At 42.6% G+C, this 17,923-nt stretch overlaps 1 protein-coding gene across 1 annotated transcript in view; it reads right to left on the bottom strand.

The window, feature by feature from the left end:
• DDX31 (DEAD (Asp-Glu-Ala-Asp) box polypeptide 31) overlaps nucleotides 1-17,923 on the bottom strand; it is a 47,717-nt gene that overhangs the window by 8,745 nt on the left and 21,049 nt on the right. The window contains exons 13-15 of the mRNA XM_010570862.1: nucleotides 13,832-13,913; nucleotides 7,647-7,758; nucleotides 2,141-2,321 (exon numbers count right to left, since the gene is read on the bottom strand). Of these exons, the coding sequence (XP_010569164.1) occupies nucleotides 2,141-2,321; nucleotides 7,647-7,758; nucleotides 13,832-13,913 (375 nt within the window). The remainder of the gene's footprint in view (nucleotides 1-2,140; nucleotides 2,322-7,646; nucleotides 7,759-13,831; nucleotides 13,914-17,923) is intronic.

The following is a 17,923-nucleotide window of genomic DNA, read 5'->3' as shown; positions in this document are numbered from 1 at the left end:
GCTTGACACCCTGCTGGGCCAGCAAGACATCAAAGCCCACCCCATACCATCTTACATGCTCTTTATCGGCTAATCAGGCTATTCTTCCTGAAATAAAGCTCCGTTAAATCCCCTGCTCACAGGGGCATTCCCATCCTGTTGCCCATCTGCTGGTGAGGGTCAGCTGAAGCAGGAGGCAGATCAGTGGCCTGTCCCTGGTGGCTTCTCAAAGCAGGACAATGCTGTCTCCAACTTTTTATTTTAAAATCCCTTCCCCTTGCATTTTTTTTTTTCCCCAAGATATGTACATGTGCAAGAGATGTCACCAGCCCAGGAACAATTATGGGGATTAGTGCTTTAATTGCATGGCTAACGTTTGCTAATGGAGTTTACAGCAACAACTACACGGAAAGAGTCACAACTGATACTGATAAAATAAAAAAGATTTTCCTCCTTTGGACTATGGCAGTGATTTTACTGGCAAGCCAGAGGTTCGTATCCTGCCATTGTGCTAGGGAAGACAGCGAGCCCTTAACATTGTAATCTCAAAAGGGAGGATTATTTATCCTGTGGAACCAACTCAAAGTAGCTAGGATCAGACGTACTGAGCACCTTCGGCTCCATTTCAAGCAGAAAAGATGACTCAGGGCTCTGCTCCTCCAGAAGCATCAGGGAGCATCAAATTCCTTACACAGGAAAGGAGTACCCAGGAACAGTCCTGTCCACACAGCAGAGCAGGCAAGCAGAGGCACAAGTCTGTAGAATGATCATTTCTACCAACAGATCTGCCTTTTGATTTGGGCTTGTACTTCTATAACTACAGTCGATCGTATAATTAATAACTAAAAAAATACACTGCAGTCCTCCCCTTTCCTTCAGGTACTAAGCTAATGTCTTCTTAGGGAGAATAAGTAGTCCAAGCTGCAGCTGACCATTCTGAGAGGACGGACACAATTTGTCCTATGGCAAATCTGACAGCCAGAAAACTACTGGCGGAACTGCAGGAGAAAGCCTACAAAAGACTGCCTGTCTAGTGTAGAAAAGGTGATAAAAAAGGCCAGAGGAGGCCACAGAAGGCCTTTAAAGACAGTAAGACACATACTTTGCTCCTGATACAGTGGTATTTGTCAAGGCCAGGAAGGAAGAGACTATCTTGTGAGATAAATCAACACTCATACAGCCTTGCTCATAAGGCAGAAGACAGTCAACTTCAAATTTGAGAAGTGAAAAATATTAATTTCTCTGCTATTTCCTTGATGCTTTTATTGTCCCATGCCCTACACTAACAGCAAGTACTTATGAGCACAGCTGTACCTGTGAGAGCATTTCCCTAGACAGGTATGAGGACAAAGAGTTGCTACTGCAGTTGATCCTGAGCCAGGGATCATAGCTCTCTGTAGGACCATGTGACTGGGAGTGGGGATGTGAATGGAAAAAATCTGGCAGCTTCTACTATGGAGGTGCTTGGCCATGACAACAGGACTGCTGGTGGAGCTCTAGCAACCAAGACCTGCACAAAAATGTGAACTACTCCAATATATGGGAAGTCTCATGCTTTGCCCTGGAACACTGCCTGTACCTTTTCTCATCCTTCAAGGTAGCTCTTGTGTGAAGTATAAATAAATAAAAGTCAGACTGTTTCTGCTCATAAGACTCATAGAAAATGGTGTTTTTCAAGTGCTCTGAAAATGGAAAAACTGCAGGAAAACCCAGGCTGGTCTCTATAGGTGCATCTCCACACTTAGCAGCTTCCTTCAAGAAAAAGCATCTTTATCAGAAGTCAAACTACAAAGTGAGCTGCTTGGTTTTGTTTTGTTTGTTGTTTTTTTTAAACCGAATTCCCACTCAAATGGTTCAAGCAAGTTGGTTTAATAAATGTAATTTTTAGGCCCTCTAAAGCCATTAGAAAAAGGGGAATGAAACAACAGCTCAGAGAGCAATGCAACCTAAGCCAATGGCATGATTTAGCCTCTCGGGACCAATCACATGTGACCTGCCCATGGCAGGGGGGTTGGAGTAGATGATCTTTGAAGGCCCCTTCCAACCCAAACCATTCTATGATTCTATGATTCCTGGAGCAAGCACAACAACCTTGAGGAGTAAAGCACACCATAGTTTGTCATGTGGTGTTCCTTGGCTCAGGAGCATCAAGTTGGCCTACCTTTTTGGTCTTGGTTTGGTTTTCTTCTTTGAGCCTGCAGCTGGAAGAGCAGTCAGGTTCTGGGGGGCATCTCTCAGACCAAAGCTCTTGGCCACATGACCCAGGTGGAGAGATTTGATGTGGAAGATGTGCTTGAGGTTCCTGGTATAGGTGGTATAGGCACAAAGGAAAGACTGCATTGCTGAGGGGGAAAAAAAAAAAAAAGTCAATTCTGTTTACTACTGCATTTTTTTATATATATATACTTAAAGATTCAGCTGTTCCAGCTGGAAGGACATTGGTCTTGTCCTTTGGGACACCTTCTGGTCAGCAGCTGGTAGAAAAGGTTGGCATGTTAAAAATCTGTGAAGGTTGTATAGTACAAGTACAATCCCAAAAGGAGAAGGTAGGTGGTGGAGAAGCTTTAGGAACTGAAACAAAGCTACATGAAGTTGCATTAGGTTTGCCTCTTGCAAGGATGCCCTTTCTGCCAGAAAGGGTGATGTTTGTAGCACATCTCACAAGAAGAGTCATTGACATCAAATGGTAGCAGATAAGGGGAGAGAGGGAACAGAGATACAGGGATGAACAGAGGGAAAGAGAAGCATGGAGATGGCATAGGAAGACTCCTCCGGTATTACAGTCCCAGTAGTCCATGCATTTTTCACCAGTTACTAGCTAGTCCCTTATAAATATCTGAGAGCCAGATGGATTTCCTGACTCATCATCACACTGAGAACAGAGCTCACCTTCTCAAAAGGGAAAAATAATAGAAATGTGTGCAAATTTCCCTTCACATCTTTATATTCCTGTAATGCCCTTCCCTCAGGGCTCATTGCTCTAAAGACGATCATCCACTAATATGAACACTACCACTGCTCTTCCATGTACCTGTAACATTAACTACACCCAGGTTGTCCTCTCTGCTATGGGGAATACAGGGACTTTTAGAAAGAAAACTCTACAGCTCAGAAAATGCCTCCCTTCAATCCCCTGCTGCTCCTCTGCTTGCTAAACCTCCTGTATCCCCCCAGCCCTCACTCCAACCACCACCTACATCTTTCCCTCCCTCTCCACCCCTGACAGCAGCAAGCTCTAAACTCTAACCTCTCCTGCCCTTGCCTGTTGAGCCACTGGACCAGCAAGTTTGCCCACAGCTTATGTCTAATCTCTTGGCAGCAGCCAGAGATTGGAGTTTATGAACAGTAATAAAAATGTCATTTTAGCAGATCAGCTCCTGGAAGGACCCAGGGAATCCATCAAAGCTCTGTTTACTGAGTAAAGCGAACTCCTTTTCCCAATCGATGAGAAGAAAAGATTGAGTTTTTTGCACCTTCTTCCCAATTTCACAACGCTACTCTTATCGAGGCATCTGAGCATCAAGAGACCTGTGTTTTCCCCAAAAGATAATGCTAAATTCCAAATACCCCATTTGGGTGTCTCATTTGAAGCTCATCCTTCTGAGGGCTTACAAACCATCTCAAATACTCTCAAAAACCCTATTCTGCTGCTTTTTTTCATAAAGTTATTGGTCAAATTCACCTGCTATGAGAAGGTGTAATTCTTCAAAGGGAAGAATATGAACTTGCTCCTGCTCCGAATTTGGTCCCGTTGGAGCCAATATAGCTGTCTTTCTCACAGCATTTGAAATGGTTGATACTAAAGATCCTGTTATTATGAAGGTTGAGCTCACCTCCCACAGTTCTCCAGATAGGAGAGGCTGCTGGTACTAACTCCCCAGATCAGAGTTAGAGAATCAAAGTGTCAAAGACACCCCTCTTCCCAAAGTCCTGCCAGACAACTGTCAGATTCAGTCCCAAGCTGAGCATGCAAACCAGGGAGAGCTGCAAAACACTAACCCAAAGCTGAACTAACAGCCTTGCCGTACCAGCAGGTCGAAACCACAGCTCATGCAACTGTTTTACCTCTCAGGAGCTCAGAGCTGCTAATGTTCATTACAGCACCCATGAGATTTAAATGAAGACCTTTGTGAGTGTGACTCTTTTTTAAATCTTTACTATCAGGTCTTTAAACCTCTCAGTGTTGCCAGAGCCATGTTTTCCAGATTTTATGTGCAATTACAGTGGCCAGATATTAAAAGCTTTTTTTTTTTTTCCAAAGTTGAAATTTTTTTATAATTTTGTGATCAAAGAAAGCGAGCTTTATGAAAACAACTAAAAAAGGACTGATAACAGTGCTGGTCAGGCCATAATTCACATAAAAGGTACCTCATCTTAACACCACAGAAGCAAACTGCCTGAGCTGTTACAGTTTTTGCAAGACCAACAAGAGTCTAAGGCAATGTATACTAGTCCGGGATGGGATTCAGACTTGTACTCATGTAAGAGAGTGGATTTAGATTGGTTCTTTGCACCTGTGCATCCCCACTTTTCTATAGGAAATGCTAGTGTGGAAAGTCAAAGGAAAAAAACAGAGCGCTACATATGATGGAGATTAGGTAAGTTGGTTTGTTGGTTTTTTTTGTTTTTTTTTTTAAACAGGGGACAAGAGGGTAATGAGATATGAAAGTGAGACAGGTGACATAACCTGTTCACCATGCTCTCAGCTGGCAGCCAGTTCCCAGTGCTGGCCCCAGAGCACAGCCTCAGCCGCATGGCTGGATAAACCAGTGGAGGCATTTTGCCAATGTACAGAGCATGTGGGAACGGGAAGGAAGAACACACCAAAACCGCCATGGATTCAAGCATTGTGCCACAGCAGTGGGCTCCTGTAACTCTGCTGACCCTCTCAACACATGAGCTGAGGACAGGAAGAATGAGGCAAAATGCTCAACTATTGGCTATAAAATGGGGAGACACACAGGAGAAAAGCAGGGTTTGCTTCCTCACACTTTCTGTAACCCCAGTGGCACGAAGGATCAGAGTCTCCTGAGCTCCGTCTGTCCCCACAGTTCCAAAACAGAGTACTTATCACCATGCAACCCTTTGGATGAGAGTCCTCCATTTCCCAAAAGGGGCTCCACATTTCATGAGATTCATCTTTCAGGTAGCAGGGCCCAGCCATACCCCTCCTCCCACCCATCTCACTGCTGATCAGTCAATCAAGTTTGAAGGGCAGCACCTTCACTGAACCATTTGATTTGAGTTTGGAAAACACGGGACCGAGAGGCAGAAGGGGTGGGCAGGGAGCCACTCGCCTTTTGAAAGCAGGCTGCAGTGAAAACACTGCTTATTAACATTGACTAGGTCAGAAAATGGGGAAAAAGAGAAAAAGAGAGAGAAACAAATGCATCTCTGGCACAGTTTCCAATTGATTGTCTGCCATGAAAGCAAAAGCCAGCTGCCATGTTAATTATTCATGATGCCTGGCGCAGAGGGGAGGAAGAGGGGGCTTATGGAAGCCACTCAGCAGTGGAAAATTTGCATATGTAGATAGCAGAGTAGGAAAAAGAGGTGGAGTGTTCCTGTACAAGATAAATGGGATGAACAACACTTCAGCATTTCCTGATATATCTTCTGTACTTCTTGTCTGTGGCTAAAAGTTATTAGTGCTGAGGTCAGCAACAAGTGTGCGTGGGGTGGGACGGGGTAGGGTATTTGTGTGCACACAGTGACACATGCTGTATAGATAGAATTTCTAAGTGTGGCTGGAGCCATTCAGTTATTCTCCCTGTCACAGTCATTTCAGGTTAGAAGTTCACATGGGGTATAAGGAATTCCAGGGGAGCTACAAGAAGCTAATTCATGCAGAATCAAGGATTTGATGATATTAGTTACATGCTTTGAGATTGTGGACTTAAAAGTGCAGCTATAAAAGTAATTACACCAGTCAAGTAGCACAACACACCTGGAAATGGGTGCAAGCAAGCCACTTGTATAGCAAGCCTCTAACACTTTCGCTGTAGGAGAAAGGTATTTTGAAACCCTGAGGAAAAAAAAAAAAAAAAAATCAGCACTGCAACTGTCAGGGGGGTGGTGAGAATCAGTACAGTGACGTGCAGTGGCAGGGGGTAGAGGAGAGTGAAACAGTAGGATTTCAAATACCTCACCCATCAATATGGCCATGCATCATTAAAAGCATGTAGAATAATGTTAGATAAGCAGGTTATTATAGTAGGAGCTCTAGTTGTTCTATGTCATCACCTAACAAGTTTGTAGAACATTCAGAAAAGAACAGCACCTTTGACCTCTTGAACAATCACTTCTCATGATTCCAAACAATTTTAATGCTGAACTTAACTTCTATCTTGAGAACAGCCTTCCCTTATCCAGTTTCTGTGATGACACTGTACAGCTCAAAGGCCAATTTCCCCATTTGGTTTTGGACCCCTTAGCATGTGACTTATGTAAGTTTAGCACATATGGTACACCTGTACGCACATGCATACAGCAGGTATATATAGCAGTAAACAGAAATGATGTAGACCATTAAAATTCATCTAATCAGGCTCCCTTCATCCAAACCTAACTGGAAACGCTGCAGAACTGAAATCAACAGGAATTCCACGCAAGCTTAGACAGCAGGATTTGACTCAGATCAAAGTGACAAATGAAGTGAAAAAGAAAACAATCAGGAAGGGAGACATGTGGGAAGAGGAGACTCAAAAAAAGGGGAAAGGCTCTAGTCCTATATATCGTGAACAAGAGTGGTTTAGTCTCTTGCATTTTGTGGACTTGTCTCAATATTTAATAACCAAATTCCAAGTAATTGTCAAGGACCTTTGGGGCCTGACTTCCCACATTCCCTTTACAACAGCTGTTCAGTTTCCAGGTGCACCCAGATCAGCCTTACTGGGCAACAGAACAGTACATAGAAGAGGGGTGCCTACATTGCACCACCTTTTTGGCTCCTCTCAGGAGACTGCTTAGTGTTTCTTTTCCTACCACATCCCTGGCAAGTTTTTAGTCTTTCCCCCAAATCCACCTTCCTCTGGATTTTCCAAACTGAGAAGCAGAAGGGAAGAGTTTATTGTACTGCTCAGTGACAAATGCTGTGCATTCTGCTTGGCAAAGATGGGAGATCAAATCCCAGATTTGCACCTCACTACAATTATTGTTAAATCCACCCCAGTTTTTCCTCTTCCTGCTTTTTTGAGTAGTTGCCCTCTCTTTCATTTTTCTCCCATCCCACACAACAACCTCCAGACTAAGATCCTTGCCTGTTAAGAGTTGCTCCCAAGGCATCCTGTCTTACAGGCTTCAAATTCATCCCTGGTGTAAACTGAAAGCATCTAATGGGTACTGCACCAGGACGTGGTTAAGCAGGTCACCCATGACCTTCCCAGCATAAGACGCATAATCTATTCGCTCATGTGATTGGGTCAGAGCCCTTGGATGTGAATCCTATTGAAAGCCAAGATTAAACCTCATTTGCACGTAATATGGGAATGCAAGACATTAACATTTAATATCATCACAAAGCCTTCTGGGCCCATCTCAACCCCCTACAGAGCCCAATGGCCCCAAAATGTTTCTTCCAGGCCTTTTCCCTGAAGCTCTCCCCCAGAAGAAAACCTTGGCAGCTTACGCGAACCCTTCTGGAATAAACTGAAAAGAAATGCACTGACCTTTCTTTGCCCACTGGACAGTCCCCTCGCTGGAGTGAACGTAATTTTCAAATTTTGTCTGCAAGACTGTGGCCCGCTCCCGGACTTCCTGAGGGTCCGTGCCACAGGATTTCTACAAGGGCGGTGGGAGGATTAGAGGAAAGAGAGAATTTGAGTCAGGAATAATGAAGCAGTTTACAATAGATTTAATAACAGTAAAATCACACAGTAACCACCCAGGGGCCAACAAAGGTAATCCTCTCAATATTACTAGAGAAAAAAAAAAATATAGATAAAGATGTTAAAGTCAAAGCAGCAAGTGAGCGCTGTGTGGTGAGGAGAGCAAATCAGTTTTAATTCTGTGTTTTCTAACATCTATCACATATCTTTTTCCCTCACCCTTTTTTTTCTTTTCTTTTCTTTCCCTCCTCCCCCCTCTGTGTCCAATTCAACAGGCCAGATACCACTGCTTGTCTCCATTGGAGTTATTTGGAATAATTCCCCCAGACTCTGTGCTAACAGTTTTAGACTGGTGTTGCAAGTTCCCCTGTACAGTTCCCCAAAACACCTGGCCTGTTCTTGGCAGTCATGGGGCAGGAGATCTACATTCACCCCCAAGCTCCAGAGAATGGACCAAATTCAGTACCTGTGAACAAAGCCAACTAAATGAACTTCTCACTGTTGATGCCTACATGAAGTTTTCTCACTGTCAACAAGTTATACTTAACTGGAACTGCCATCACGTGGTTCCTCTAGAATAAGACAAGTTCCTTGCACCAAAGGCATGACAGAAGAAACTTCCTCAGACCAAAAGGGCAATTTTGCATGTGCTCAAGCTTCCCCAGAATCAGACTGTAGGATGCAGTTCAGGAAATAGAAAACAAACACTCCTGGGAGCAAGCTGTTGCTGGGAGGAGAAGAGAGGCTGTCTCTCCTTCTAAAGTACCCAGGCAGAGAAAGGAAATGTGGACAAGAAAACAAGAGAATTTTTGATGGAAAGTTGACAGCAAAGTGCAAAGCCAAGCATCCATGGATGTGAACCTCTCCCAAGAAGGGACTACAGTTCTCAAAAGCTACTCAGACAGGAACCAGCATCCAAGTCCAAGTGCCAGATCCAAGGCAGTAACTTGATACTGGTCAAGCCCCTCATCTGACCAGGGCTGACTGAAAACAAACATCCAGCTCCCATGATTCTGTACTAGGCCTGTGCCAAGGCAACAATCCTGTTGTTCTTCCCCGGTAGATTTGCATGCTAATGCTGCAAAACCCTCCCTCCCTCGCAGCTGCGAGCACCACCTCTGCACTGCTGCCAGTCCAGGGGAGCCATACCACACTGACACTGCGAACCTCAGTGATCATGGAAGGCAGGCAATGCTGCTGGCACCCTACACAAAATGTTTTGCTGACCCAGATCTGCCACTCTATAACCTAACAGCAAATCTGCCCAGAGACAGACCTCGAATGTAGTCTGAATTCCCTGCACAGTGCCCTCTTTTGAACTCAGGATCCCACAGCTTCCAGCCACTGGGTTATTCTTCAAGGAAGCAAACACACATGGGGACCAGAGTTCCTGCTCACTCACTACCTGGACTAACTGTCCATCCACATTTCCAAAGGTAACAGTGGGTATTTTACAGCTACATGAAGAGTCTCCCAGATTTCTGGTCTCTCTGCTGTCTGCCTCCCAATCCACTCAAGAAAGACTAAAAACACAGCTTGTTTCACCGACGCCTTTTAGTTTGACTTGGCGTGTGTCTATTAATCAGTTGAGACAGTCTGCAGTCGAGGGGCCTCTGTAAAGGTTTAATAAACTACAAGTGGTGCTGCCTCCCCAAAGTGGACACTCATTGCTGTGACTAACAAGTTTCCATTGACGTGAAACATAAAACTTTCTTGGCCTGCCTGCTCCTCCTAGCCCCCATCACTTTTCTTTTGTTAAGCCTCCTGGCAGCACAAAGTGTCACCTTCCCAGCGTTTTTTAATATGAATGTGAAATTAGTGAGGCTTGCCCTTTCCCCTGGCGGACAGAATCCTCTGTTATTAAAAAGTAAAGCACTTTAATAATGAAAACTTTTTCTCTTTTTCCTGTGTTTTAACTGTTTAAAATTAATGAGAAGGGCATAACGGTTGTCAAAGCGATATTGAAAGCCGGGTAGCCAGGACCGAATAAGCACGAAAATCCCTCCAGAGTGTTAAATAAACAGTGCTTCAGCCCCCTCTGAATCCCTCTGTTGGTTATTGTATACATTCTGTAACAGCACTCAGAATAGATCTGAGCACCGGGGAGGCAGAAAGGTTTCAGAATTCCAATAAAGGCCTCAAATTAAAGACAGCCTGGTGCGAATTCCAGGAGAAAATTAAAGAGACCTCAAGCTTAAGTGACAGGTGACTTGCTTCTGTGTCACAACTGTCAGGGGATTTAGTGATAATATGGCAATATATTACAAAGGACTTTTCTTATTCCCCCCTTTAGGTTTCAAAATGAGGCATCTCTTCTTCCTGGTGCTGGGGGGGGGGGGGGGGGGGGGGGGGGCAGAAAAAAATGAGGGATAAAAAACCTGGGTGCATAATTTCCAAAGTGTGAGGTCAGTCCAAGAGAAATAAATGTAAAAAAGCAAATGGCAGGAAACATAATGTACTCTGAAAACAGCTTCTCCCCTCCTCCCATCTCTACCTTGTCTTTTATCCCCTTCAGCCCCTTGAGACAGATCTCATTTTAAAATTGCCCCCTAATGGGCATGAAAAAAAATCTGTGTTTGATTCCTGCCTTCCAGGGAGGTTCATCTAAAAAAAAAAAAAAAAAATATATATATACACACACAATAATAATAAAAAAGTAAATCTAAATTTAAAACTGACTCAGAGCCAAACTGTGAAAATAGAATGTGCACACTATGTGAGTGTCTGGACAGATCAAATAAAATAGTGCTACTGGAAGTGCACTGGAAGCCATCCTGTATGCTTTACTCACACAAGCAAGCTTTAATCCTGCTCGTATCCTGGTTCGGGTGAACAGGACAATTAATTTGAGACCTTACACATTTTTCCAAGACCCAAAACATGAAAGCCTACTCCAGAGGTTTGCTTGATCTACTCTCCATCTAGATGAATTTGTTACATCTGTTAAGTAAGAAGCATTATTACCCTTACAGAGAATAGCAGGATAGGAGAACTTTTTCTACCTTGTGTTTGCTTAAAGCCTATTCTTGCAGATCGCTAACAACTAGCATAATGACTGTGATCAATAACAATATCTATAAGCTAAAAGAAGAAATGGGCCTGGATGCAATGTTATTTAACTGGTTTGAGACATCAGGGTACTCCCACAAACACCAACTACACCAGGAAAAGACATACTTATGTCTTTCAGAAGAAGAAAACTTACGATTATAAAGACTGCAGCTTTTAGGTTTGAGAGGTTGGGAATAAGTACTGAAAGCTTCTGATTTCATTAAGAGAATATGTTTAATGGGAGAAGGAATTGAAACACCATAAAGCTAGACAGAGGTAGAAAAGTTCTTTCCTAAAACAGTAAAAAAAAAAAAAAAAAAAAAAAAAAAGACAGGAAAAAAAGCACCAAAAAGCCACGCTGTAACATCTCCCACTTCCATTAGACTTCAAAACAAAATGAAGGATTTTGTTTTAATAACAACTTTTTACTAACCTCCACACACCTTCTCTAGAACTCACCAAGTCCCCCTGCCCCCCTCCATAAAAGTTGAAAGACCAAATTTATTCTCTTTGTAGGCAGGTGAACATTCACACACCCAGACATAGCCACATATATATTTTATATACCTAAATATAAAATATACATTTTACAGGCACTTCAGCTTGCTCCCTGGCTGCACACAGAAGCCCAAAAAATACATGTTCCAATGTGGTACTTATAATGGACTTCAGTTGAGGCAATGAGAACCGAAGAGCATTATAATGAGGTTCCTGTGTGCACGACTATAATATATACATGACTCAATGCATGAAGAGCTGATGAGCAAAGCTAACACTCTCCAATGGCAACATCACAAACGGATCAGGTTCAGCTCCTCCTAACAAGACCTCAATCACACTCTGTCCTATACAATGTCCCATTGCATTCCCAGCCTATCGTACTGTCTTTATGGCAAACTTACAGAATTTAAGAGAGATTAACCCTCCTGATAACTTGGAAACATGCCCCTGCAGCTTCTGAGAAAGCAATGCAGACCACTTACAGAGCCTCTGATGGCAATAAAATACAAAGCTAACAAACAGAATGAATCCTTGACTGCATTTAATATATTTTTCAAGTAATTCCTGAAGAAGCCTATTTGATATTGACAGAACTACGGTAATTTTCATCTCCATTAAATGATACAGATTTTTTTTTTCCATAAAGAGAAACTCTATTTCTCAGTCCCAATCCTTTCAGTTTCTGAGTCACACAAAAATAGGTTATTCTGTATTTATAAGTTCCTGCAGCAGAATCAGACCATCCTACAGCCAGAGTGGATATATCTCAGCTCCAGTGAAGTCAACAGCAAAATCCCATTCACTTTGATGGCAGAGGGAAAAGAGGAATTCAATCCCACCTCTGACTGCAAGCGAAAGGAACCAGCTCCTTCCGTACATGTACTTGTGTATAGCACCTGGCATGGCAGGGCAAGCCCAGGCATCGCTGCTGAGCAAAAACCAGAGTAATAGCTACTTTCAAATATGGTTTGGTTTTATATGTTGTTTGAAGGAAAGGGAGAAAGACAAAAGAAGAGTATTTAGAATATTCTGTGCTTAGATGTGTAGAGTATTTTACAGTTTGAAAGCATGGTAGAAATACCAATTTGATCAGTCCTGGTAGCAAACAGACTTGTTAGCTTTTTATTGCTGTTCCAAAGGCAAGGATACAAAGACACTGAGATGTTTAGGTGAGAATTTTCCAAATGGATCAACGATTTTTGAACCTATGCAAGCACTGGGCTCTGACATTTAACAACATTCAGCAGGCATTTTCTCCTGCCACTTTTCAAAAGCCAAATGATAATTTCCTAGAAAGAACACATTCTCTTTTTTTCCCCCCACTTTCCATGAAATAACATTTGTTCTCAAGCCCAGAACAGGTAATATTCTGTCTCATGTCAGCAACAAATTTGAAGTGCAATTTCCGCATAAATGTAATTGTTGAAAAACTCTCCAAAGAACACAAAGTTACCTGCCTATAAGCATATTCAGGAAAAAAGGAAAATATTTATACACAGAAGAACTATTTAAGATAATTTCTGCATTAATAAAGTACAGCTAAACTTTTACATATTTGTTGAATGAATTAAGAGGTCATATCCTAGGCATGTTACAGACATTTAAAATATAGGCATTACAGGCTGATTTCAGTGAAAAACTGCAGTAGTGGGAAAGAGCTTTAAATAGAGCTGTATCTCAGATGAGCCACAGATCTGGCTTTCTGCAAAATATAGGGCACGTAGGAAAACTGAACATCTTTCAAAAGCATGTTTACCAAGAACACCACAGTTCATAACAGTCATCTGCAGGAAACAAGAAGGCTCATACATGGTATAACAGAAAGAACGAGCAGGCAAAACAGCAACAACAGAAAAAAAGAGCATGCTGCATCATGCTTGACACATTCTTGACTTCCATTCAAAATGAGGGTTCTTGGAGGATTTAATTTGCCAGAATGCAGAAATGCCTGAGACATCAATTGCAAATGACTGAATTCTGTGAATTAGCAACTTGAAGGCAGACCCAAAGCCTGCCGAAGTCAATGAAAAGATGCCCGCCAACCCAGTGAGCTTTGTTTTAGGCTTCAAGTAAATACAGATAATAAAAAAACCCCTATATAACACATCACCAAATTCCCTTATTACTTCAGAGAAGTTTTGTGTCATTTGTGATCTCCAACAGTATTTTAGTGTGGAAAAGCCAAGAGAAACAGAAACATTGTGTGGGGGAAACCCAAAGCTTTTGCAGCCAGAAACCTTCACTGTCTGTTACAAAAATATTTGCTGTAGAGTTAGAAGCAACTGCTTTTTGGGGACAACAGTTTAAAGATTGGACAACTGTGATATAAGGCAGTTCTATAATTATTTGCACTTCTGGACGTCATGGATATACCAAACCTTGTATTGTAAAGATAGAAGATAAGGGAGGAATGCTTGTGATGTTTAACGGGTAAATGAAAATTGGAGCAATTCCAAATCAGCAGAATAACTCACCTTTCTTCCTGGTCTGTGCAACTTGAAGCGATCATCTTTCATCAGGCTGGATAATACCTTCTCCATCTTTATCTCTGAAATGCTGAAGCAACAAAGACAAAAAGTTACCATTTCTCCTACTTTTCAAATATAGCACTTAACAAGCCACAGGCTGATAACAGATAGCAAAAAGATTGAGATTTACACATTCAACTTAAGAATTTATCCCTGAAATACGTGAGGTCTTACCCCAGACACTCACTTAGCCACCCTAAAAGTGTAACTACTGTAAAATCTCAACCCCAGCTAGACTGGTGCTTTCACTGGAACAGACACAATTTTACCCATACTCTTGTGCTGTTACAAGTCACCAACACACACTCCAATTCTAACAGAGCATCAAAATAACTGAAAGTCTCCTTGGTTCTTAACCAGAGTAACTGATTAAAGAAAAAATTTAAGCCTTTAATTGTATTTCTGTTGTTTTCGTAATTTTTCTTTCCTTGCATTGACTGAGAAGCACCAAGACAATTGGGAACCATTTGGTTACATTTTCCACTAAAAGAAACTCAAAACAGAGCTGAAGCAGCTCCTAACATTAATACTTTTTTAGATTTGCTTTATAACTATAAACAGTAAGATCTGTAACCTCCACTTTGAACCCAGAGGGTGTCAAACATTTTATTGTACATTAGACACCATGGGCAGGGAGCAGAAGGTGCCTGCATTCAGTTGCTTGTGCAAGTGTGAGAAAGAGACTAAGACATACACATACAGGCTGGAAAGATGTGCTCCACTTACTTTGCTACTTCTGCATCTTGTCTCCCCCAATTTACCTTCCAGATTCTCTGGAATCAGAGACATTGCTCAACCCTCATTCAAAGGAACAAGTGCTTTGATGTTTACACGCATTTGCTTCTACCCATGTTAGGCAACCATGCTCCCAAAACTGAAGAGCTAAAGCTAAAGCTGTGTAAAGACACAGCTCCTTCCTCTCATAGTGGCTCAAGCTCAGAGGGTAACAACAGGATCCCAAGGAACTCCTCCTATCAAGCCAACTGTCCCACAGCTTCCCTCCCTCTGGTCACATCATCGCACTTTCCCACAAGATCTTACACCATTCCAACTTCTTGCTACATAGCTTGGGTCAAAGCTCAGAGTCATACTTCCTGACAGACACACTCACCCTCCAATTCATTTATAGCTCCAAAAGCCACCTCTGACACCAAACACACAGTTTGATTTCCTTCCCCATTCTGAGAACTCACCTTCCCTCTCATTTGAAGTGTAAAGCCAAACCTGACCCATTAGGGACCCCATAGCATTTTTTTTAAATACAGGAGGCTCAGTCAGCTGTCCTAGCCAGGTTTCACACTGGGCATTTATTTTCATTCTGTCGACTCACATTCCTCCTGTAGATTCAACCAGATGATTTATTCCCCAGTCTTGCTTGCAAGACACTGCTGGGTACTGTTATGGCCCAGATACTGGAAATGCTTACAAACCTGCTTCATTTTAAAGTGACTGGTCCTACTTAGAGATGCATTTACAGGAGACTAGAAATTCTTTGTCCTCTTTAACACTGTCTTGTGGGGCATACGCACACCAGGTGACAATACAGGAACAGCTGTGCAGCTCCAGGCCATTAATATTACAGCTGCATCCAAACTGGGTCCCATTTCCAAGGGAATTACTCAGATGATAAAAGCTGAAGTTTGTGGGCCCAAATTTTCAGCAACGGGCAAAGGTCATCTCTAGGAAAGAGATTCTTCTCCTTTTTATACCAGAATAAATACCATAAATACTGCATGGAAGCCAAGGAGTTCATTTGGGGTTACATCAGTCTAAGGAAGAGAGAAATCTTGGGGGTCCAACAGTTCTCAGACTCCTGAATCTCAGATGGTCAGAAAGATGTATGCGGTTTCTGAAAGGAAGCATTGCTGGTATTCTTCAATTTGTAAAGTACAGAAAGAAATTACAACAATAAGGATATCCTCTTTCTTTTCACTCAAAGATCTTTAAACACCTGGCTAGGAGGAATGGACGAGTCTTTGCCACACTGTGTAACAGGATACTGTGATCCTCGCCTGTTCCCCAGTCCTTCCCAGTTAAAGCAACAAATACCTTTACTTTTGCAATCTGTCTTTTCAGCCTCAGCCAGCTCACTACCACAACATAAGGAAAGGAAAGGAAAAGAGATTGTCCAGAGAAATAGCCATCCAGCCTGGAAGGTACAGGCCAGTGTGGCCATAAGATATCCTATATGGGAGACAAGCCCCACTGCTGTGCAGCTGGGACTCACGATGTAGCAGATTCCTCCACAGAGGATGCAGAGAAAGGCGGGGGAGCGATGGGGGAGAAAGGGAAATGGAGCATAAAAAAAAAACAACCGAGGATTTCTCTGTTTGGTTTTGAAAAGTATAATAGTAAATTAAAACATAAATGGCAACCACTTAAGCAAAGAGAAAAGTATACCTCCCCATCCCCCCCAAAGGTTGCTTTGACACCACTATGAATGAAAACGTCAAACCTTTGACATTGATTTGTCTGAGATGTCACCCCCTCTCCGATCCTCCTCTTGCCTGGCGTGCTGCCAGCTCGCAGCCTAACAGATATGTGAACTTGGTTCACAGCAGGGAGCATCATGTGAGGGGAGCAGGGGAGGGGGGCAAGCACAACCGTACAGAAAGGAAAGAAATGACTCGTGCCTTCACGGTGATGCGTTTTCCTTTATAAATTAGTTAGGCTGCCGTTAGGAGATAAAGAAATTATCTGATAGCTGTCGAGGCAGGCGCTGCTAGATTGCAGTTGAAGGAACTAAAAGAGACGTAAGGGGGGGGGGGGGGAAGGTGAACCTCACTGACTTTCTTCTGCCTCTTGCCTCCTCCCTTTGAAGGAAAATCTGCTAGTTACGCTTAGAGCCAAGACAGAACATTTTGGAGTCTAACCTTTAAGAAAAAAAAAAGGAAAAAAGAAAAAAAGAAATGTACAGAAAAACATGAGTGTGCATGTGCATGCACATATGCATTTACAGTTAGATAAAGGAACCACAACTTCAAGCCACACAAAGACCAAAAAGAAAGTTGCAGAGAGACATGCAGCTTTCTTGAGCCCCAATGGGAACTACTGATCTCAGCAGAGCCAAAGTGAGATCGTTTTGGCAAAGGCTAACACTGCTTTTCCACAGTGGAAGCCAAGGAGAGGCTTCAGGTACCAGTGAAAATTAATTGCGAGCGATTTCCAATTTCAAAGGCAGTCATCCCTAATTCCAAAGTGGATTTTCATCCAGGAACAAAGCCACGTCTGCTCTCATTACTTCCGACTCTCAACATTTCTGGACTTACTCCCATGCATGCTGGGGTGGGTGGAGGGGCTTAAGAAAAAACTCCGGGTCAGATCCTCATCTACTGTAAATCACCATGGCACTGCTCATTTACACCAGCTGAAGGCTGCAGGGACCCATCTCATGCTTTGTCTTCTTAGAAATACATATTTTATGAAGTATTTACATTTCAATAAACCCAGCGGGAATTTCATTTAAAAAAGAAAAAACAAATTAAAAAAATCCACAACACACACTTATCCTCAACAAAAACCAAGAGATTTAAAAATTAAGCAAAGAATAAAAAAATGCAAACTCCAGTAACTTGTGCAGTCCAAGTCAAAAGCTACAAAGACTTGGGGTAGAGAAACAAAAATTATCAGTGCTTAAGAGGATCGGTGACAGTCCAACACATGCTGTCTTTCGCCCTTGCACTGAATTAAATTGTCAGGATTATCACCATAATGCTCTGTTTATGAAGGGTAACGGCAATTTGTGCTGATGGCACTTGCTGCCTTTAGCTTCAAGCTGCCTTCCTGCATCTTCTCTGTAATTCATCAGCTCTCTTTTCTATCCCGTTGCCCCTTCTCACACCATGCGCTACTATGTAGGAAAAGCGGAGGACACATGACTGCAAACAGGCCTAATCACCCACCCATGCCAATTAGACACTCATTTTCTTCCATCTGAAGACGGGGGTCAAGGAAGGCAAATTACACTCCTTTTTTGGCAAGTCCCTTATCTGCAGGGCAGCCCATTTTATGAAGAACATAAAACAAACAAACAAGAAA

The sequence above is a fragment of the Haliaeetus leucocephalus genome, unplaced genomic scaffold (assembly GCF_000737465.1).
Source record: "Haliaeetus leucocephalus isolate CR32 unplaced genomic scaffold, Haliaeetus_leucocephalus-4.0 Scaffold306, whole genome shotgun sequence".
Lineage (NCBI taxonomy): Eukaryota > Metazoa > Chordata > Aves > Accipitriformes > Accipitridae > Haliaeetus > Haliaeetus leucocephalus.
Note: the sequence above shows the minus strand (reverse complement) of the source record. Positions and strands in the feature narration are given on the sequence as shown.